Here is a 22,535-nt window from a genome sequence, read left to right on the forward strand (position 1 = left end):
AAATTCAGACTTAAATCGAAGAAAGTAGGGCAAACCACTAGACCATTCAGATATGACCTAAATCAAATCCCTTATGATTACACAGTGGAAGTAAGAAATAGATTTAAGGGTCTAGATCTGATAGATAGAGTCCCTGATGAACTCTGGACGGAGGTTCGTGACATTGTACAGGAGACAGGGACCAAGACCATCCCCATGGAAAAGAAATGCAAAAAAGCGAAATGGCTGTCTGAGGAGGCCTTACAAATAGCTGTGAAAAGAAGAGAAGCAAAAAGCAAAGGAGAAAAGGAAAGATATAAGCATCTGAATGCAGAGTTCCAAAGAATAGCAAGGAGAGATAAGAAAGACTTCCTCAGTGATCAATGCAAAGAAATAGAGGAAAACAACAGAATAGGAAAAACAAGAGATCTTTTCAAGAAAATTAGAGATATCAAGGGAACATTTCATGCAAAGATGGGCTCGACAAAGGACAGAAATGGTATGGACCTAACAGAAGCAGAAGATATTAAGAAGAGGTGGCAAGAATACACAGAAGAACTGTACAGAAAAGATCTTCACGACGAAGATAATCACGATGGCGTGATCACTCACCTGGAACCAGACATCTTGGAATGTGAAGTCAAGTGGGCCTTAGAGAGCATCATGACGATCAAAGCTAGTGGAGGTGATGGAATTCCAATTGAGCTCTTTCAAATCCTGAAAGATGATGCTGTGAAAGTGCTGCACTCAATATGCCAGCAAATTTGGAAAACTCAGCAATGGCCACAGGACTGGAAAAGGTCAGTCTTCATTCCAATCCCAAAGAAAGGCAATGCCAAAGAATGCTCAAACTACCACACAGTTGCACTCATCTCACACGCTAGTAAAGTCATGCTCAAAATTCTCCAAGCTAGGCTTCAGCAATATGTGAATCGTGAACTTCCAGATGTTCAAGCAGGTTTTAGAAAAGGCAGAGGCACCAGAGATCAAATTTCCAACATCCGCTGGATTATGGAGAAAGCAAGAGAGTTCCAGAAAAACATCTATTTCTGCTTCATTGACTATGCCAAGGCCTTGGACTGTGTGGATCACAATAAACTGTGGAAAATTCTGAAAGAGATGGGAATACCAGACCACCTGACCTGCCTCTTGAGAAACCTGTATGCAGGTCAGGAAGCAACAGTTAGAACTGGACATGGAAAAACAGACTGGTTCCAAATAGGAAAGGGAGTAAGTCAAGGTTGTATATTGTCACCCTGTTTATTTAATTTATATGCAGAGTACATCATGAGGAACGCTGGGCTGGAAGAAGCACAAGCTGGAATCAAGATTGCTGGGAGAAATATCAATAACCTCAGATATGCAGATGATACCACCCTTATGGCAGAAAGTGAAGAGGAACTCAAAGGCCTCTTGATGAAAGTGAAAGAGGAGAGTGAAAAGGTTGGCTTGAAGCTCAACATTCAGAAAACGAAGATCATGGCATCTGGTCCCATCACTTCTTGGGAAATAGATGGGGAAACAGTGGAAACCGTGTCAGACTTTATTTTTCTGGGCTCCAAAATCACTGCGGATGCTGATTGCAGCCATGAAATTAAAAGACGCTTGCTCCTTGGAAGGAAAGTTATGACCAGCCTAGATAGCATATTAAAGAGCAGGGACATTACTTTGCCAACCAAGGTCCGTCTAGTCAAGGCTATGGTTTTTCCCGTGGTCATGTATGGATGTGAGAGTTGGACTGTGAGGAAGGCTGATCGCCTAAGAATTGATGCTTTTGAACTGTGGTGCTGGAGAAGACTCTTGAGAGTCCGTTGGACTGCAAGGAGATCCAACCAGTCCATTCTAGAGGAGATCAATCCTGGGTGTCCATTGGAAGGACTGATGCTGAGGCTGAAGCTCCAATACTTTGGCCACCTCATGCAACGAGTTGACTCACTGGAAAAGACTCTGATGCTGGGAGTGATTGGGGGTAGGAGGAGACGGGGAAGACAGAGAATGAGGTGGCTGGATGGCATCACCGACTCGATGGACATGAGTTTGAGTGAACTCCAGGAGTTGGTGATGGACAGGGAGGCCTGGCGTGCTGTGGTTCATGGGGTTGCTAAGAGTCGGACACGACTGAGCGACTGAACTGAACTGAACTGAACTGAATTGTTGCTGCTGCTGCCGCTGCCAAACCACTTCAGTCATGTCCGACTCTGTGCGACCCCATACACGGCAGCCCACCAGGCTCCCCCATCCCTGGGATTCTCCAGGCGAGAATACCAGAGTGGGTTGCCATTTCCTTCTCACAAACCCAACTGATTAAACTTAAAACCCTGCTTATATCATCTTCTACTGTCCAAGAAACCTTGCTGTCAGGGCAGGTTTTCCCACAAGTCTTATAAACACAAATTTTCAAACAGCCATGTTCAAGTTTAAATATGTTTCTTTCACATATGTATGTTATTTGTCTCTTTGACCCCCTTGCCCTTTGGGTTTTGGTTTCACAAGTCTTGAAAAATGTTCTTTACAAAATATTCTGGGGTTTAAAGATACGTCTTTTGGGCCCTGGTCCTTCTGTCTTTCTGTGCAGAGGAGGGCAAGGTCACCTCTCCATACTTTCCCTCAGGGATCTATGGGATAAGGGAGCAATTGAAAAATTTGGGTTAACTAATATAAAATAATTTTGTATCAGAATTCCCATTAGCAAGCAATTGTTGGCAAGTGAGTAGGAGCAGGGACTTCAGAGAAAAGCTAGATTGTCCCCTGTTTAAATTCAGGCTTCATTACTCCCTAGCTGGGTGACTTTGAGCAAATCACTTATTTCTCCGTACCTCAATTCCTTACATCTTAAGGTTATTGGGGGTTTCCCTTATAGTTCAGTCGGTAAAGAATCCCCTTGCAATGAAGGAGACCTCGGTTCCATTCCTGGGTCGGGAAGATCTTCTGGAGAACAGATAAGCTACTCACTCCAGTATTCTCAGGGTTCCCTTATGGCTCAGCTGGTAAAGAATCAGCCTGCAATGTGGGAGACGTGGGTTCGCTCTCTGGGTTGAGAAGATCCCCTGGAGAAGGGAAAGGCTACTCACTCCAGTATTCTGGCTTGGAAAATTCCATGGACTGTATAGTCCATGTGGTTTAAAAGAGTTGGACACACCTGAGTGACTTTCACTTCACTTAAGGTTACTGTGATGCTTAATTAATACTTGCAAAACCCTTAGAACAGTGCGTGGCACACAATGAAGCTCTAAGTGTTTGCTGAAAATATTTGGCTCAACTGCTAGACCACTGACAGTTTCATTCTCCTTAATCATAATCTGCCTCATTCAACCTTTATCTCCTAGATGGGTCTATGCTTGAGTTGATGGGAAGGTGTATCGGCTTTAGTAGAAGCAGTAGTAATCCTTTTACAAGTAACTGTACAGATCAAGATTTATAGGTAAGTTTGGGTCCTGCTCCAGGGTGGCAAGAATGAAGGCGAGATGCTTGCCATTTTCATAGGCAGCTACCACCAGGTAGTAAAATTCCTTTAAGAGAAATTTTAACTTATCAGATTGTCCACTTCCTTTCCTCTGGGCAGGGAGTTGGAATGGAGAGAAGGGGTGAGGATTCTTTTAGAAAGAAGTCTGACATCTGCTGGTGTATGGAGACTTGAAGATAGGCTAAGAGTTCATGGACAGACATCCCCAAGACCCTCTAATTGGCCAGCAATACTGCAGAACTTGTTAATGCAAGCAGACGGCTTTATCAGGTTTGAATTCATTCCAGCATCTTCCAGTTCTGCTTCCTGCCCACTTTTCTCTTAAGATGAGGGCAACCTTATGGCCTTTCAGGTTTCTTTTAAGTTTAGGGCATCTGAAATACGGCCAAGAGTAAACCTGGGGTAGTCTGAAGTTCAGTTCACCAGAAAAGCCTCTGCTCTGAACTGTAGCAGCATGTACTGGGCACACTCTTTGCCGGCTTCCCCTCCCCCTCCCCGCCCCCGCCCCTCCTTATTAGCACCATTCTCACTTTTCCTTCTATTCACTCGCTTTACTGTAAACGCCAGGGTGCGGTTTAGGTCCATTGGGCGGTCATTGCGCCTGCGCAGGGGCTGGGGGGTTGGAGGACTGAAGTGGGCGGCCTGTCTGGCCCCAAGGCCTGAGCTGTCAGTGCGCCTGCGCGGTCGGCCTGCAGCCTGGCAGTATTAGCCGACTCGCCGCCGGCGCGGAGCTCCGAGTGCGCTTGCGCGCGGGTCGGGCGCCGGGGTTCTTGAGTGTGCTGAGGCGAGGTGTGTGTGTGCGTAACCATGCAGAGTGCCGACTCCCAGAAGCCCCCCAAGCGGCCCCGGCGCGATGGCAGCCCAAGAACGCCGCCAAACTCCCCTCCCGCAGACGCAGAGACGTCCCCGAGCCACGGCCTCGACCCGGACCACCGAACCTGGGGCCCGGAGCAGGTGTGCTCCTTCCTAAGGCGCTGTGGCTTCAGCGATTCGGAACTGCTGAAACGCTGCCGAGGTATCAAAGCTGGGTTGCTGAGGGGCCGGGGGGCCGGCGACCCGCGCCCGGGCCAGCCGGGCCTGAGAGAGGGCGCCCTGAGGCAGTGAGCGGGGGCCTCTAAGAGGAGCCAGAGCGGCCGAGGGAGACCGGACGCGGGAGGCACCCGAAGGGGTGGACCTGAGGCGGCGGCGCCGAGGAGGGAATGACCTGAGGTGGAGAGCGGAAACCTGAGGCGGCGAGCCCTCGGAGAAGGGGACCCGAGGGAAGGGAGGGGCAGACTTGACACGGGAGGCACCCGAAAGGATGGACGTGTGGCGGCGGCGCCCAGGAGGGATGACCTGAGATAGAGAGGAAGGAGAAATGGGGCGTTTGGGGTTGGGGACCCGTAGGCAGGGCGCGGACTTTGGGGCTTGGGACCCTGGAGGAGAAAGAGGGTGCAGCTGGTCTAACTCTGGTGGGCTTCTTCAAGAACTTAACACCCCGGCGCCCGAGAGGCGAGACTCGGGTCCCTTTTTTAAGAAGAACCTGAGTGGGAGGGTTTCTGTCACTCATGTTCACCAGGTTCGGGACACTCTTCTGCTGATGCAAATCCATGAACACTAGCCGCGTTAGATTATGTGGGGATGCTCGAAGGGGCTTCCCAGGTGGCGTTAATGGTGAAGAACCCGCCAGCCTATGCAGGAGACTTATTAAGAGACGCGGGTTCCATCTCTGGGGAGTCGGGAAGATTCCCCTGGAGGAGGGCATGGCAGCCCACTCCAGTATTCGTGCGTGAAGAATCCCCATGGACAGAGGGGCCTGGCGGGCTGCAGTCCATGGGGTCGAAAAATATCGGACACGACAGAAGCAACTTAAGACACACTCTCTGGGTGCTTGAAAGTTTCTGTTTCCTCCACTCCCCTCCCAACCGGGAGTGTTTCTAACGGGGAAAGAACATTTTTGTTAATCTCTAAATCCTCATCGCCTACCGTACTATCCCGGTAGGACTTTGCATGCTTGGTGCCTGTACTTGCAGAGCTTGGTGAAGATCATGTTTTGTTCTCCAAAAGCAGCTTCCCTCGCTAACTCTAAACTCTAGAGTGGCTCAGTTGACCTCTGAACTCCCAGGAGCTTGCAACTTGGCTTGTAGGTTGTGAATTTTAAGCAACCTTATTGTCTCAAGTTCAAACATCCATCCACTTGAAGTCTACTGAGCTTCCTGTGAGGGATGTGAAGCTTAGCCTCTGCTTTACCCTCTGAAGTGTTCAGTAGGAAAGTGGGTGTGATTTGCAAATTCAGAAAACTTTTGCAGTTGGGGGGTGGAGCCCTGTTTGCTTAGGCTGGGGACTAGGGTGGGAGGATCTTTAGTGGTTCAAGTCTTAAGGATAGCCTGATGAATGTTGCACCTGACCACAGCCAGACAATGTCCTGTCAGACTGAGGTCACTTCCCCTCCAAAGGTTCTGGTTATCTCTGCTTGTCCTTTCTTTATCCTATTAAAAAAAAAATTTTTTTTTTTAAATTTTTGAGCCACTTGCAGATTTCTGAGATCAAAACATTCTCCCTATTACAAATAATTTTTCTCATTAATTAAAGTCTGTCCCTAAGTTCAAATTTTTTTTTAAAATTGAAGTATGGTTAATTTACAATGTTGTGTTAGTTTCTGGTGTACATCAGAATGATTCAGTTATACAAATGTGTGTGTGTATGCTATGATCAGTTGTGTCTCTCTGTGACCCTATAAACTGTAGCTCACCAGGCTCCTCTGTCTATAGGATTTTCTAGGCAAGAACACTGAAATGGGTTGCCATTTCCTACTCCAGGGGATCATCTCCACCCAGGGATCAAACCTGCATTTCTTGTGTCTCCTGCATTGGCAGGTGGAATCTTTACCACTCGCACCACCTGAGAAGTGTATATATATATATATATATATACACACACATTTATTTATATATGCATGTGTGTGTGCATGACTTCAGTCGTGTCTGACTTTTTGCAACCCTGTGGATGGTAGCCTGCCAAGCTCCTCTATCCATGGGATTCTCCAGGCAAGAATACTGGAGTGGCTTGCCTGCCCTCCTCCAGGGAATCTTCCCAGCCCAGTGATCGAACCTGCATCTCTTATGTCTCCAGTATTGGTGAGTGAAGTCGCTCAGTCGTGTCCGACTCTTTGCGACCCCATGGACTGTAGCCCACCAGGCTCCTCCATTCATGGGATTCTCCAGGCAAGAATACTGGACTGGGTTGCCATTTCCTTCTCCAGGGGATCTTCCCGAACCAGGGATCGAACCTGGGTCTCCCGCATTGTAGGCAGACGCTTTACCATCTGAGCCACCAGGGAAGTCCCAGTATTGGTAGGTGGGTTCTTTACCACTAGTGCAACCTGGGAAGCCATATACATACATAGAGAATGTAGTTCCCTGTGCTATACAGTAGGAACTTGTTGTTTTATACACAGTAACTTGTGTACAGATTTATTTGACAAATTAAGCACAAGGTGCTGGGTTCCTTTCCTCATTTTGGAATACAGTTTTACAGGAATTTAGAAGCTGTGATCCATGTTTTTAAACATGGTATGTTTGAGATTCAAAGGTCACACAACTAGAAAAAAACAGAGTTGGATTTTAAGATTAGGTCTTTGAACTCCAGAATTCATCCCAGCTATATCTTAACAAGTATTCTCATCAAAATACACTGAATTTTGCTCAGCAATACAGGAACAAATAAACCAATAAGAAAAGAGAAGAGAATATATCCAAAGTTATAAAGTCAGCTAAGAGCAAGGAAAAAAACACCCCAGTAGGAAAATGAGCAAAACACAAGAACAAACAGTTGACAGCCAGCTTGTAAACACAGAAAAAGATATTCAGTCTTAACAGTAATTTTAAAAAATACTGATTTTAAAATTTAGGTAGAAAAATATATAAAGATTGATAATAGAAATGGGTAATCTAATAAAGTTGATGAAAGTATCAATTTGCTTAACCCTGGACAGTTTGGAAATACCTTTTTGCTTATAGGGAATTTCACTTGTAGAATTTATAGAAATATTTGTACAGTGTCCAGAGAAATATATTCAAGAATTATTCTTCTAACCACTAGTTATAAATAGCAAAAAAATAGAAATTTTCTACTGGACCAGGCCCTGTTCACCTGGCACCTGAACGTTCATGCTTTGATCTAACTCACCCTAGCCTTGGAAGGGCAAAGTTGGCTGTAAACTTGGGGGCCCAGAGTCACCTTTGCCCTCCCGCCAACAAACCCACGTGGGAGGTGCTGAGTCCTGAGTGTTCAGCATCCACACTATGTGACCCTGAGCTGGCTCCATGGAATTTTCCAGCCAAGAATATGAAAATGGGTCACCATTTCCTACTCCAGGGGATCTTCCTGAGCCAGGGATTGAACCTCCATCTCTTGGCAGGAGAATTCTTTACCACTTCGTCACCTGGGAAGTACCTTGTTGCCAGCTGAAATCTTGGCCTTCTCTGCCTACTGAAGCTGAATGAAAAATATGGAAACAGAGTTTGGAGGAAATAGAAAGGTGGCTTTTATTCTCAGCTGGCAGAGAGGGGAACACAGCAGGCTTGTGCCTGAACTGTGCCTTCTGCTCCACGAGGAGTCTGGGGGCTTATGTAAGGCAAGGGATTGCAGTCAGGAGTCACTGATGAGGAATAAAGGTGATAGGATCTTGATTTCTTCCTCTTGTATTGTTTCAAAGACAATCATAAGCTGGCATTACTAACCCAGTAATTGAGCCTGGCAGTTCAGTGGCTCTGTGGCCTTCTTTCTGATATGTAACTACAAGGTGAAGGGTGTTGTGATGTATTTAGCATAGAGTCAAAAGAAAATAGGTGAGAAGTGTAGCTCCTGCAGAGTTAGGGGGCAGAAAAGCAAACGCAGGAGAAGGCAATGGCAAGCCACTCCAGTACTCTTGCCTAGAAAATCCCATGGATGGAGGAGCCTGGTAGGCTGCAGTCCGTGGGGTCGCTAAGGGTCGGACACGACTGAGCAACTTCACTTTCACTTTTCATTTTCACACATTGGAGAAGGAAATGGCAACCCACTTCAGTGTTTTTGCCTGGAGAATCCCAGGGACGGGGGAGCCTGGTGGGCTTCCGTCTATGGGGTCACACAGAGTCGGACACGACTGAAGTGACTTAGCAGCAGCAACAGGGGATTTTTTAAATAAAATTTACAGAGAATAATATAAATGCATGGATCTCAAATATATCATGGGATGTATTTTCAAACATGCATATGTCTGTGAAACTCAAACTTCTGTTAAGGTGTAAGACATTGTTATAACTCAAGAAAGTTCTCTCATGTCCTTTCCCAGTAAATTGCATACACCGTCATCCACAGTAGAGGCAACCACGGTTAAGATCTTTTGTCATCATAGCTTAGTTTTGCCTCATCTAAGGGTTCATGTAAACGGCACATGTAATATGCAGTCTTTTGTGTCTGGTTTCTTTCACCCAGCATAATGCTGTTGAGCTTCACCCATGTTGTGGCATGTACCAGTAAATTCTCCCTTTTTATTGCCAAACAGTATTCTATTTGGCATGACTGTATGACTGTATCTCTTTGTATCCATTCATCTTTTGGTGGATACCTGAGTTGCCTCCCATTTTTATGAATAAAGCTTGTACAAGTGTTTTTATGAACCTATAGTTTCATTTCTCTTGGTAAATGTCCAAGAGAGAAATTGCTGATTCATACAGTAGATACATATTTAGTTTTGTTAATAATAACTTGCCATGCAGAAGTCCTAAACAAACATATCTCCTATGATACAGATGGCCAACAAACACATAAAAAGATGCTCAATACCCCAATGTTCATTGCAGGACTATTTACAACAGCTAGCTAAATGTCCATCAACAGATGAATGGATAAAGAAGATAGGGTACATACGTACAATGGAATATTACTCGGCCATAAAAAAGAATGAATTGGAGTCAGTTCTAGTGAGGTGGATGAAACTAGAGCCTGTTATACAGAATGAAGTAAGTCAGAAAGAGAAAAACAAATATCACATAATAATACATACACATGGAATTTAGAAAATGGTACTGATGAACCTATTTGCAGAGCAGGAATAGAGACTCAGATATAGAGAATGGACTTGTGGACACAGCAGGGGAAGGCGAGGGTGGGACAAACCGGGAGATTGGGACTGACATATATACACTACCACGGGTAAAACAGATAGCCGGTGGGAAGGTGCCGTGTTGCACAGGATGCTCAGCTTGGTGCTCTGTGATGACCTGGAGGGGTAGGACGTGGGGTGGGAGGGAGATCCAAGAGAGAGGGGATGTATGAATACATGTAACCGACTCACTTCATTGTACACCAGAAATTGTACTCCAATTAAAAACTAAATTAAAATTTAAAAAAAAAAAGAAAAGAAAAGCAAACGCAGACATTCAGTTAGGAGCAAAGTGAAAAAAACTAGGAATGTTCAGACGTGCTCACTATTTCTTTATATTCTTTGTTCTCAGGAAAGGGAAAGAGAAAAACTCATTCCTCTTTTGTCCTTTTCACTGCAACATACTGGATGCTCTAAAAATCTTGATCTGAGTAAATTCTGATGGATCCAAACTGAAAGAAATCAAAAAGCAAACGCTGTAAATATTGAAGTCATTAATTTTTTTCTCTATTTTCTTCCATAGAGAAGAAAATGACAGATTCATTACTGCCCTTTCTTGAAGAGTCACTTCCTGAAGATCTTGGAATAAGGTGAGAATGATAAAATTCACTTTGTAGCCAAGCACACTTAAGACCTTTTTATTCACATTTGAAAGACAAAGCCCAAGATCATTAATATTAATTGTCCTCATTTTAAATTTGTAGTGTTTTAAAACAGAATACCATGCCTGCTATTTAACAGTTGTTTTTGTTTTTGCTGTGCAAATCCTGTGTTTAGTAGTACTAATTATTCCTATTTAAAAATTTTTGCTGACAAACCTTCATGAAGTTTGTAGTGACCAACTTTTTACTCTCAAGTTCAGAATAATTGAATTATTCACATCAGAAAATGTAGAACTGATAGGAAAACACATTAGCAAGCAAATTGCAGTCCTATCTTGAACGTATTTCTAGGTCTTTCTAAAGGTGCCTTAAGACTGAAATACTTCCTTGGTGTTAAAGACACTGTCCAAAGAAGTTTGGCATTTTTCAGTTGAATGATTTGGGACAATTTATTTAACCCTTCAGTTTCTGCACCTGTGAAATGGATACCTGTGAGACAATGCGTGTAAAGTGATTAGCACGTGATAAGCCTTTCATAAATTATAGGCTGAGGTCCATATGTATGACTGGAGATTCTAGGATCTAGATCTAGGTCTACTTTAAAGATCTAGGTTGAGGATACAATATCTAAATATTCCTTAAATAGAGACTTTATTTCTGTTGGAATTGGCAGCAGTAGTAAAATACTGTCTTTTTTCTGGAATTCCACTTAGGTGTTGTTTGTGGAAGCAGTAAGCAAAGAATCAAAACAAAGGATTATACTTGAGTTACTTTATGCATTGCTGCTTAGTAGTTGGTAAGGGAAGTAGATTGAGGGAAGAGATTGGACATTTAACTGACTTTTAATAGACTTCATTCCTCCAAATTCCCTCTTACTGCCTATTTCTTATGTATAGTAGTTGCTTATTATTTGAACTGAATGGATTATTCAAGTAGACTTTTGCTTTAAAAGGGAAACATGTACTTTGTGGATCCAAATACTGTTGATGTATTCAACAAATATTTGTGGAGGATCATTATGTGTTAGGTGTTCTTCCAAGAACTTGGGACACATGAGTTAACAAAATAGTACAAATTCCAAAAGGGACACTATGTGTCATGTCTTTTTGTGTCCATTTCTTAACTCTGAGGTGGGTTCTGCAGGACTTAGAACTGTGTTTTTTATACAACTGCCAGCTATCTAGTTAGTTAGTTCAGTCGCTCAGTCGTGTCCAACTCTTTGCGACCCCATGAATCACAGCACGCCAGGCCTCCCTGTCCAACAACTCCTGGAGTTCACTCAAATCCATTGAGTCGGTGATGCCATCCAATCATTTCACCCTCTGTCGTCCCCTTCTCCCCCTGCCCTCAATCTTTCCCAGCATCAGGGTCTTTTCAAATGAGTCAGCTCTTCGCCCCAGGTGGCCAAAGTATTGGAGTTTCAGCTTCAGCATCAGTCCTTCCAATGAACATTCAGGACTGGTTTCCTTTAGGATAGACTGGTTGGATCTCCTTGCAGTCCAAGGGACTCTCAAGAGTCTTCTCCAACACCACAGTTCAAAAGCATTGTTGTAGCCGCGCGTTCCGGGAAACAAACTCACTCAGAAGGACAATGCAGATAGTGAAGTGCAGTTTATTACACCGGTAGGCCCAAGGCAGAGTCTCCTCTTAGCCAACGACCCCAACCAGTTTTTGTGAAAACCTTATATACCCTAAGTGTACGTGCCCAAACCCACCTCCCCAAGTTCCCTGAAACTAGTCTGAACAAAGGAAGAGAAAGATATAATCAAAGTTAACCCGTGATTCATATGCCTTAAGCCTAGGTAGTTAAGAGTGGACAGTTATCAATAGGCCTGTGGTCATACCCCAATAAGCATAGTAGAATTTATGATTCTGTTTGGTTACACAGGTAATTAGGGTATTCTTTTAGACAGTGGAGAGTCTGGGTGTGAGCCCTGGGGTTCTTCCATCTAGGGGGGCCTGGTTTTCCAGTTGGTGTGTCGTTCCCATAGGTGCTGGGCACAGAGCTCAAAGTCCACAGTCCGGCTCAAGCCGGTCCTGTCTGTTTCCTCCTTCAGCATCAGTTCTTCGGGGCTCAGCCCTCTCCACAGTGCAGCTCTCACATCCACACGTGACACGGGGAGCACCACGCCCTGACCAGACGGACCTCTGTCGGCACAATAACGTCTCTGCTTTTCAATATGCTGTCTAGGTTGGTCATAACTTTCCTTCCAAGGAGTAAGCGTCTTTGAATTTCATGGCTGCAGTTACCATCTGCAGTAATTTTGGAGCCCCCAAAAATAAAGTCAGCCACTGTTTCCACTGTTTCCCCATCCATTTGACATGAAGTGATCGGACCAGATGCCATGATCTTAGTTTTCTGAATGTTGAGCTTTTAAGCCAACTTTTTCACTCTCCTCTTTCACTTTCATCAAGAGGTTCTTTAGTTCTTCTTCACTTTCTCCCATAAGGGTGGTGTCATCTGCATATCTGAGGTTATTGATATTTCTCCCTGCAATCTAGATTCCAGCTTGTGCTTCCTCCCGCCCAGCGTGCCTCGTGATGTACTCTGCATATAAGTTAAATAAGCGGGGTGACAATGTACAGCCTTGACGTACTCCTTTTCCTATTTGGAACCAGTCTGTTCCATGTCCAGTTCTAACTATTGCTTCCTGACTTGCATACGGATTTCTCAAGAGGCAGGTCAGGTGGTCCCATTTCTCAAGAGGTGGTCCCATCTCTTTCAGAATTTTCCACAGTTTGTTGTGATCCACACAGTCAAAGGCTTTGGCATAGTCAATAAAGCAGACATAGATGGTTTTCTGGAACTCTCTTGCTTTTTCCATGATCCAGCAGATGTTGGCAATTTGATCTCTGGTTCCTCTGCCTTTTCTAAAACCTGCTTGAACATCTGGAAGTTCACGGTTCACATATTGCTGAAGCCTGGCTTGGAGAATTTTGAACATGACTTCACTAGTGTGTGAGATGAGTGCAATTATGCGGTAGTTTGAGCATTCTTTGGCATTGCCTTTCTTTGGGATTGGAATGAAAACTGACCTTTTCCAGTCCTGTGGCCACTGCTGAGTTTTCCAAATTTGCTGGCATATTGAGTGCAGCACTTTCACAGCATCATCTTTCAGGATTTGAAAGAGCTCAACTGGAATCCCATCACCTCCACTAGTCATACTTCAGGTGCTCAGTAACCACTTATGACTGGTGGTTACCATGTGGGACAGGGCAGATATAGAATATTTCCATTTTGACAAAGTTCTCCTGCTCAGAGCTACCTTTGAGGATCCCACTGGGATCAGCTGAAGTTGTTCACAGTAGTACCAATGCAACTGATTAAGTATTTTCCCCTTGTTTCCTGTTTTACCTTTCCTAACCCTCCACTCCATTTCCCAGGATTCACATCCCAAAATGAATTACCTGTATGCAAGCTCTTGTCGTAGGCTTTACTTTCTATGGGGAGATCAGTTTAGACAAGTACTCCTGTATTTCCTCATGATTAACTGATGATTGAAAAGGTTTTTCTAAAAAAATATTAATAACAAACATTGTCACATTAAATGTATACATCGGTTGTAAGACACATTACATTTCAGAAATGATGAAATACAGAAATAAAATCTTATTGTAGTCTATCCTGGCCCAAATCTTTGTTTAAAGTATTTATTTGGGGACTTCCATGGTGGTCCAATGGTTAAGAATCTGCCTGCCAGTGCAGGGGACACGGATTGAATCCCTGGTCTGGGAAGATGCCATGTGCCTTGGAGCAGCTAAACCTGTGTGCTGTAACTATTTAGCCTGTGCTCTAGAGCCCAGGAGCTGCAACAAGAGAAGCTATTGCAGTGAGAAACCTTCACACCACGAGTATGAGTAGCCCCCACTCACCACAACTACAGAAAACATGCTCAGCAAACAGAGCAGCCAAAAAACAAAAGTATTTACTTTATCATAACTTTTGCCAAAACAAAGACATTTCCAGGTTTTGGGTAGCTTTTTAATATACTTTAATCAGAAATTTTTTAATTAAATTTTTATTAAGGTATAATTGACATGTAATATTATATTCATTTCAAATGTATAATGTAATGATTCAGTATTTGTATATATTGAAAATTAAAAAAAAAAAAGAAAAGTGATCACCATAGTAAGTCTAATTACCCTCTGTCACCATACAAAGTTACAAAGAAATTTTTTTTTCCTGTGATGATAAATTTTAAGATTTACTCTCTTTGGAGTTCCCTGGCAATCCAGTGGTTCGGACTCCACACTCTCACTGTCAAGGGCACAGGTTCAGTCCCTGGTTGAGGAACTTAAGATTCTGAAAGCTGCACAAGAGAAAAACCAACACCAAAAAAACAACAACAAAAATTTACTCTCGTGAGTCAACAAAAAATTAGAATTCGATATAAAGGAGAAATAGAGAATTTTATTTGAGCCAGCTTGACATGAGTTTGAGTGAACTCCAGGAGTTGGTGATGGACAGAGAGGCCTGGCGTGCTGTGATTCATGGGGTCGCGGAGAGTCGGACACGACTGAGCGACTGAACTGAACTGAAGGTTATAAACCAGGAGACAGCCTTTTAGAAAACTCTGAGGAATGTTCTGTTAGAAGTCAAAGACAGTCACATACATTTTTGAGATAACAGATGGTACATCAAAGTGACACACTGAAATTTTCCATAAAGTTGACCAGAGATTCATACTCCAGATCTGCACATAGGAGTAATGTGTCACCATGACCTTTACATGGTTAGGAAAGGAAAAATTCGTCTTCTAATGAGTTACATTGTTTACATCAGAAGGAAAAACAGCATTTTTTTTTTTAGAGTCAGGCCAGCATTCTCACCTTTGAAGAAGCCTGGTTAATATGTAATCCAGATACACACTGCACATTAGGGAGGGCCCAGCACAAGCAGGGAACATGTTATACTTAAATTTTCTTGCCCTGACTTAGAACATAAAATGTATTTTATCATTTGGCAACTTTGAAACATGTACTGCAGCATTAATTGACTATAGTCATCATAGTATACATTACACATCCATGACTTATTTTATAGCTGCAAGTTTGTACCTCTTGAACCCCCTTCACCCATTTTGGTCACCTCCTCATGATTTCTTTATGAATACAGTAGGTTCTTTTTGAGTTCTAATTAAGTAATGAATACTGAATATCAGTTGAGGGAAAGACTAGGCAGTGAGGTTAGTTTAGGTTTGGTATTGTTTTATGCTGTGATTCTTGGTTATGCTGTGCTGTGCAACTATGCTTAACCTTTGTCAGTTATAGCTCTGCCTTTAAGTACTTCTTGGCCTGGCCTTTCTCTGTGCTTGTTACATCAAACAGCTGAGGAGAGGGGAATAGTAAACACAAAGCATGCTGCTTTAATGGTTTATCGGCTGTAATGATGCTTCATTACATTCTAGGAAAATCATTCTTAAATTCTGTAGTTACCCTGAGTTTCAGGGTACAACATAGAGGTCAATTATAGTTTTTCTGGCTCCAAGTCTATTTAAGTACTTTTAGCAAACGATTTACATTTCAGTCTGATTAGCTAGCGGATTGATGAAATCTAACCCCTTGCCTTCTGCTTCAGCCAGGTATCAGGCTGACATGCCTAGACCATTTCAGTTCAGTTCAGTTCAGTCACTCAGTCGTGTCCAACTCTTTGCGACCCCATGAATCATAGCATGCTAGGCCTCCCTGTCCATCACCAACTCCATGAGTTCACTCAAACTCATGTCCATTGAGTCGGTGATGCCATCCAGCCATCTCATTCTCTGTCATCCTCTTCTCCTCCTGTCCCCAATCCCTCCCAGCATCAGTCTTTTCCAGTGAGTTAACTCTTTGCATGAGGTTGCCAAAGTATTGGAGTTTTTCAGCTTTAGCATCAGTCCTTCCAGTGAACACCCAGGACTGATCTTTAGATCAGTTGGATCTCCTTGCAGTCCAAGGGACTCTCAAGAGTCTTCTCCAATAAGTGTAAATGGAGCAGGAAAATTAACTACAGGATTTTGAGCTGTTAAATTCCTATTAAATTCTTTCTCAGGATTTTAGTATTATGAGTAATTACTGATAGAGGAAAATAGGTATAAATGAATCTAAAACCATAAATATTTGATTCGTGCTTAAGTCATATACTTATAAGTCAAACTTGGACCTTTGAAACTCATAACTATAGTGAATTTTAAAAGTCCATTCATAATCTTGTGACTGATCACCACCCCTGCCAAGAAGTTTTGTATTATTCTGCATTTCCTTTCATTGTATCCTGCTGCTGCTGCTAAGTCACTTCAGTCGTGTCTGACTCTGTGCAACCCCATAGACAGCAGCGTCCCAGGCTCCCCTGTCCCTGGGATTCTCCAGGCAAGAACACTGGAGTGGGTTGCCATTTCCTTATTCAGTGCATGAAAGTGAAGTCACTCAGTCATGTCTAACTCTTCACGCGACCCCATGGACTGCAGCCTACCAGGCTCCTCTGCCCGTGGGATTTTCCAGGCAAGAGTACTGGAGTGGGTTGCCATTGCCTTCTCTGCATTGTATCCTTGATACTTCTTAATTGATATAAGCAACAATTATATCTCTTTGAAAGTTATTTTGATATGACAGAGACTCAGATTGTCAAACAAATGTAGTTTTCCTAGATGTGACATCTTTGCCCATTTAGGTAGATGACTTTGTTTACATACTCACCACATGATTACACTAATAAACTTCTAGATTCTTGTACTTAAAACACTGCTGATGGGACAGATATTCACTTGGACATCAATAGTAATTTCTATAACACCTGTAATCATAATTAAAATTCTCCTGTAGTTCTTGAGGGCAGGAACTGCGTCTGTTGTAACCTCAGTGCTGAACACACTGTTTAATTCCTCTGCAGCCCTGTGAGGGAGATATTAATAGTATTATCTCTGTGCTATAGATGAGAATATCAATGGACCAAAAAAGGTTAAGTGACTTTTTCAAGGTCATGTGCAGATGTGAGCCAGTTCCACCTGATTCCAAAAACCTTTTTCATTATCACTATGCTCTACTTCAAAGAAACCTAGCTATCTTGAGATTTCACTTACGTGAATCAAGCAAATTTTAGGATCATTAGGGTAGATGTTAGCCTCGGTTAGGTTAAAGTAAGTTTGAAGTGTATATTGAGCATTCAGTGATGCAGATATGGGAAGTGTTGAAGTCTGAATTTACCAAGAAAGAAGAGGATTAAGGGCAGAAGTCTCATGTCTCAAAAGCAAAGGAAGGAGAGGGTTTCTAGGGAGGAGTATGTTTGGATTATTAATTGTACTTTTAATCTGACTTCTATTCTAGCAATCTAAAGTTGATTATATACTCCAGGATTATTATTAAGCAAATAATGATAGATTTGCTTATCCTGTTATAATTTTAGTTCCTATGGGAAGAGAATGAAGCTGCTTAATTGTATCCAACATACAATGAAGGTAAGAGAAATCTGAGTTTATTATTATTTTTTAACATAAAGTGATATAACTCAGTTATGTAGAGTTTGTTTTTAAAAGTATGGAAAGAAATCTCTTTTCAGTAATTGGATTGAGAGTAATGGGTTATTACTTTCCTAAACTTTCTGCACTTTCTAAAGTAATCATAGAGTATATAAGTCAAGAAGGGCTAAAATATTTTAAGCACATAGAAAGTATACATAGGCTACTGCCAAGCTCATCAGATCTTAACATTTTGCTTAATTTGCTTCAGATCTTTTATTTTATTTTATTTTTTTTTATTTTTTTTTCAGATCTTTTATTTTTAGAACAAAATATTAGAAACAATAGAAGGCCTCCTTTGTATCCCTCTTGAATTCTGTTTTCATCCTTTTTTCTCCCAAGAGTAAGCACCATCCTGAACTTGGTATTTAATCATTTTCTTCAATGTTTTTTTGGATTTTTTACTACATGTGTATAGCCATAAACAGTGTATAGTACTGTTTTACATGTTGTTTTTAAACATTGCTGCTGCTAAGTCACTTCAGTCGTGTCTGACTCTGTGCGACCCCATAGACAGCAGCCCACCAGGCTCCCCTGTCTCTGGGATTCTCCAGGCAAGAACACTGGAGTGGGTTGCCATTTCCTTCTCCAATGCATACAAGTGAAAAGTGAAAGTGAAGTCGCTCAGTCATGTCCGACTCTTAGCGACATTATGTGCATGGAATTTCATTCACAGTAAGTAACCTTCTAATGTATTTTTGAGAAATATTCATATCAACACATATAACCCCACCCTTAGTCATAGAATAACATTTTTTTCTTTTTTGCTATCTGGGTCTTCATTGCTGTACATGGGCTTTCTCTAGTTACAGCTATTCTTGGCTGTGGTACACAGGCTTCTCATTGTTGTGGCTTCTGTTGTTGCAGAGTGTGGACTCTGGACCACTCGGGCTTCAGTAGTTGCAGCACGTGGGCTCAGTAGTTGCAGCTCCCAGACTCTTGAGCACAGGCTCAGTAGTTGTAGTGCACAGGCTTAGCTGCAGTATGTGGGATCTTCCCAGACCAGGGAAAGAACCGATGTCTTCTGCATTGGCAGGCAGATTATTTAACACTGAGCCACCGGGGAAGCCCTAGAATAACTTTTACATTAAAATTACTTCATCAGTTTTGGTAAACATTTTTATCAAATGATGGGTCAAAGAGTAGGTATATGCCTAAAAATTGTTTATTTTTCATCCCCAAGCCCCTTCCAAACATTTTAAAAGCCCTGTTTTTCAGACTTAGTGTCCCAAGAATCATTTTAAGAAGCAATCAACTACCTAGCTCCCATCTCAGAAATTCTGATCATGGGAACTTACTTTAGATATCTAGGAATGTGCATTTTTCACAAGCTCTTCAGTATGGTTCTAATATCATAATTAAAGAAATGTTTCTTAAAAAAAAAGGAAAAATATTTCTTGATTGGTTAGTGATAGAAAATGTACATCATTGCTTACCCTTTGACATCTATAGGGTAAGGAAACTTAGTTTCAGATCTGGAAGAGGGGACGGGATTGTCATTCTCCTTTTACCAAGTCACCATTTATATTTTTCATCAGAGGTATTATATGCACTGAGTTATCTTAGATCCTGTGAACGTTTTACTTTTACAAGTTAGTCTGTTTATTTTCCATTGAAAATCATGTTTGAAAATTTGCTTCAATTCTGCAGTAACTTTCTTTTAGAGATGAAGTAGTGATTCTGAGAGTAAATTTATTGAATTCCAGCCCTTTTTGAAAAAATTACCTAATATTAAAATACTTCATTTTCATAAAGAAGTAAATAGAAGGATCACTTCCAAAGATGATATCTAACTATTCGTCCTGCAGCTGGAAGACAGTTACTGTCCTCCATTCTCTTGTGTCCCTCCTCAATAGCTGCAGCTTGGGTGGTCTCTTCAGGCAGGGCAGAGATAAGATGAGTTTTCTTCATTAGTTGAGATCATCTCAAATAGTCTGAGATCACTTTTTCACAATTTGCTGCAAAAAAATCTTTTCAAAGTAATTTTCAAGTCAGTCAGTAGTTTCATTTTTTCCCTTTTATTTATTTTTCTATGTTTCATGAAAAGCAAAATTATTTAACCTCATGTATAAACTATAGTCATTGAAAGTAGTTCTTAAAGCTACTAAGTGCTTGAGTCAGTGAGTCACTGTCTAGTAATGAAATTGATACCTTTTTGACCTTAGCTTCATCAGCAGTACAGTTGAACAGAAAATTGATTTCTACCCTAATTTGACATCTGCCTTTATTTCTTTTTAAATAAAAGCATCTTTAGTGGGATATAACTCACATACCTTACAATTCACTGTTTATTTTTTCATTTTTATTTTTTGAGATGTAGTTGATTTACAGTGTTGTGCTAATCTCTGCTATACAGCAAAGTGACTCAGTTATACACATATATGCATTCTTTTATTCATTTGTTTTAAATATATGAGTCATTGTTTCTTAGAAATTTCACAAGGTTGTTCAGTCATCACCACAATCTATTTACATTATGATCTTTATATATTCAGGATATAAGTCCCTGATATTTAATACACTGGGCAACTATTTTCTCTCATCTTCTGGATTACCTTTTTATTTTTATTTATTTAGGCCACATTGAGGAGCTTGTAGGATCTTAGTTCTCCAACCAGGGGTTGAACCTGGGCCCCCAGCAATGGAAGTTTGGACTCCTAACCACTGGATTACCAAGGAATTCTCTATCTTTTTACTTTCTTAATAGTGTTCTTTGGAGCACGAAAGTTTTAAATTTTGATGTAGTCCACTGTATCTATTTTTGCTTTTGTCTCATGCTTTTGGTATCATATCTAAGAAACCATTGCCTAACCCAGGATTATAACCTCTTATTCTTGAGTCAGGTTTCTTCATGCTAAATTTAGTTCAGTTGGCCTCTGAAGCCAGAAATTATATAATAGTGAAGATGAAGTACAGTATTTGACATAGTAGGCACTAACTCCAGGACCCAGCATTACTCACTGGTGGGTGGGCACCAGTCCCAGGATCTCCTGGACCCCGATCCTCCCACCCACCAGAGGGCAGACACAGGTCCCAAGACCACTGTAGCCCCACAGCCTACCCTGTTAGGACCCAGCCAACAGATTCGCAGCCCAGCAGCAGTCCTGGGGCCCTACCTCCTGGCCCTGCCTTACAGCAGGCGAGCTCCAGCTCTGGGACACCTTGGGTTCCTCAGCCAGCAGTCCTGGGATTCAGGCCCACCCATCAGCAGGCTGACATCAGCCTCAGGACGCCAAGGGCCATGCATCCAGAGACCTCGGGACCAGCTCCACCCACTAGTGAGCTAGCACTAGCCTGGAATTCCCCCTGAGCCTGGCCCTGCCCACCAGCAGACTGACAACAGCCCTGGGACCCCCCAGGCCCTGAACTCACTCATAAGCAAGCCAATCCAAGCTCTGAGGCACTTTGGACTCCTCATCCAGCCACTATGGAATCCATCCCCACTCACCAGAAGACCAACATCAGACCCAGGAACCCCGCCTCACAGCCTCTCATCTCAGAGCCTGGCTCTGCCCACCAGTCAGCCAGCACTAGCCCCAGGATGCTCTGGGGTTCTGCAGACAGCTACCTTGTGATCTGGCCCTGCCAACCAGCGGCTGGGAGTCTCCACACAAGGCAGGGCCTGGCAACCAATCGAATTGGGGAGCAGGCCACACCTACCACACTACCCATGATATTCAGCCCACCACAGTAGAAGGACCCACACTTGGGGCACCCCTGAAACATATAGCCCTGGTGACCAGGGGAGTGTGAGATGCTGGGACACACAGGACATCTCCCACAAAAGGCCACTTCTCCAAAGTCAGGAAACATAACCAACCTATCAGATACATAGAAATAAAATCTGCAGGTTAGACAAAATGAGACAACAGAGGACTGTATTCCAAACTAAGAAACAGAACCACAAAAGAACTAAGTGAAGTAGAGACAGATAATCTACCTGATAAAGAGTTCAAGGTAGTAATAGTAAAGAGGATCAAAAACTTGGGAAAAGAATGGATTCACAGAGCAAAATGTTAGAAATTTTTAACAAATAAAAAATATAGGGAAGAATCAAGCAGAGATGAAGAATACTGTAACTGACATAAAAAATACACTAGAAGGAATCAACAGTTGACTGAGTCATACAGAGGAGATCAGCAAGCTGGAAGACAACAGTGGAAGCCAAACAGATAAAGAAAGGAAAACAGAAATGAGAACAGTTTAAAAGACCTCTGAGACAACATCAGGCATTCACATTCTAGGGGTCCCAGAAAGAGAGAAGAGAGAGAAAGGAGCAGAGAACATATTTGAAGACGTAATAGCTGAAAACTTCCCCAACCTGGAAGAGGAAATAGATGTCCAAGTCCAGGAAACAAGGAGAGCCCCAAATAGGCCCAACCCAAAGAGGAACACATCAAGACATAATGTAATTAAAATGGAAAAAAATTAAAGATAAAGAGAGAATATTAAAAGCAGTCAGAGGCTAGCAGCAAGTTTATCTAATGAAACTCCCATAGACTATTAGCTGACTTTTCAACAGAAAATCTGCAGGCCAGAAGGGAGTGGTAGAGTATATTTAAAGTGATGAAGGGAAGAAGTTAAAACCAAGAACCTACCTGGCAAGTTCTCAGTAAAATTTGATAGATCAAGTTTTACAGATAAACAAAAGCTAAAAAAAGTTCATTACCACCAAACCAGCTTTACAAGAAATGCTAAAGGCACTTGTGAAAGGAAAAAGCCCATTGGTAAAGGCAAATATACAGTGAAGGTATTCAAACAACCACATACAAAACCAGTTAAAAGACAAAAAGCAGAATCATCTATATCTGTAGTAAGTAATGAAGGGATATGCAGAACAAAAAGATGTAAAATATAATACCAGAAAC

The 22,535-nt window shown here is 42.3% G+C and overlaps 1 protein-coding gene across 2 annotated transcripts in view; it reads left to right on the forward strand.

Annotated features, from left to right (window-relative positions):
• Positions 1 to 3,576: 3,576 nt before the first annotated feature.
• Positions 3,577 to 22,535, forward strand: part of SAMHD1 (SAM and HD domain containing deoxynucleoside triphosphate triphosphohydrolase 1) — a 59,019-nt gene continuing 40,060 nt past the window's right edge. Inside the window, exons 1-4 of one of the 2 annotated variants that reach the window (XM_088843807.1) lie at positions 3,577 to 3,712; positions 4,256 to 4,457; positions 10,093 to 10,159; positions 17,556 to 17,607. In XM_088843807.1, the coding sequence (XP_088699933.1) occupies positions 10,101 to 10,159; positions 17,556 to 17,607 (111 nt within the window). In that variant the 5' untranslated portion in view covers positions 3,577 to 3,712; positions 4,256 to 4,457; positions 10,093 to 10,100. Of the gene's footprint in view, positions 3,713 to 4,120; positions 4,458 to 10,092; positions 10,160 to 17,555; positions 17,608 to 22,535 lie in introns of those variants that run through there. The other variant, XM_055436928.2, reaches the window with a different exon arrangement.

This window comes from Moschus berezovskii, chromosome 15, assembly GCF_049115385.1.
Source record: "Moschus berezovskii isolate FMDL1 chromosome 15, NW_MosBer_1.0, whole genome shotgun sequence".
Taxonomy (NCBI): Eukaryota; Metazoa; Chordata; class Mammalia; order Artiodactyla; family Moschidae; genus Moschus; species Moschus berezovskii.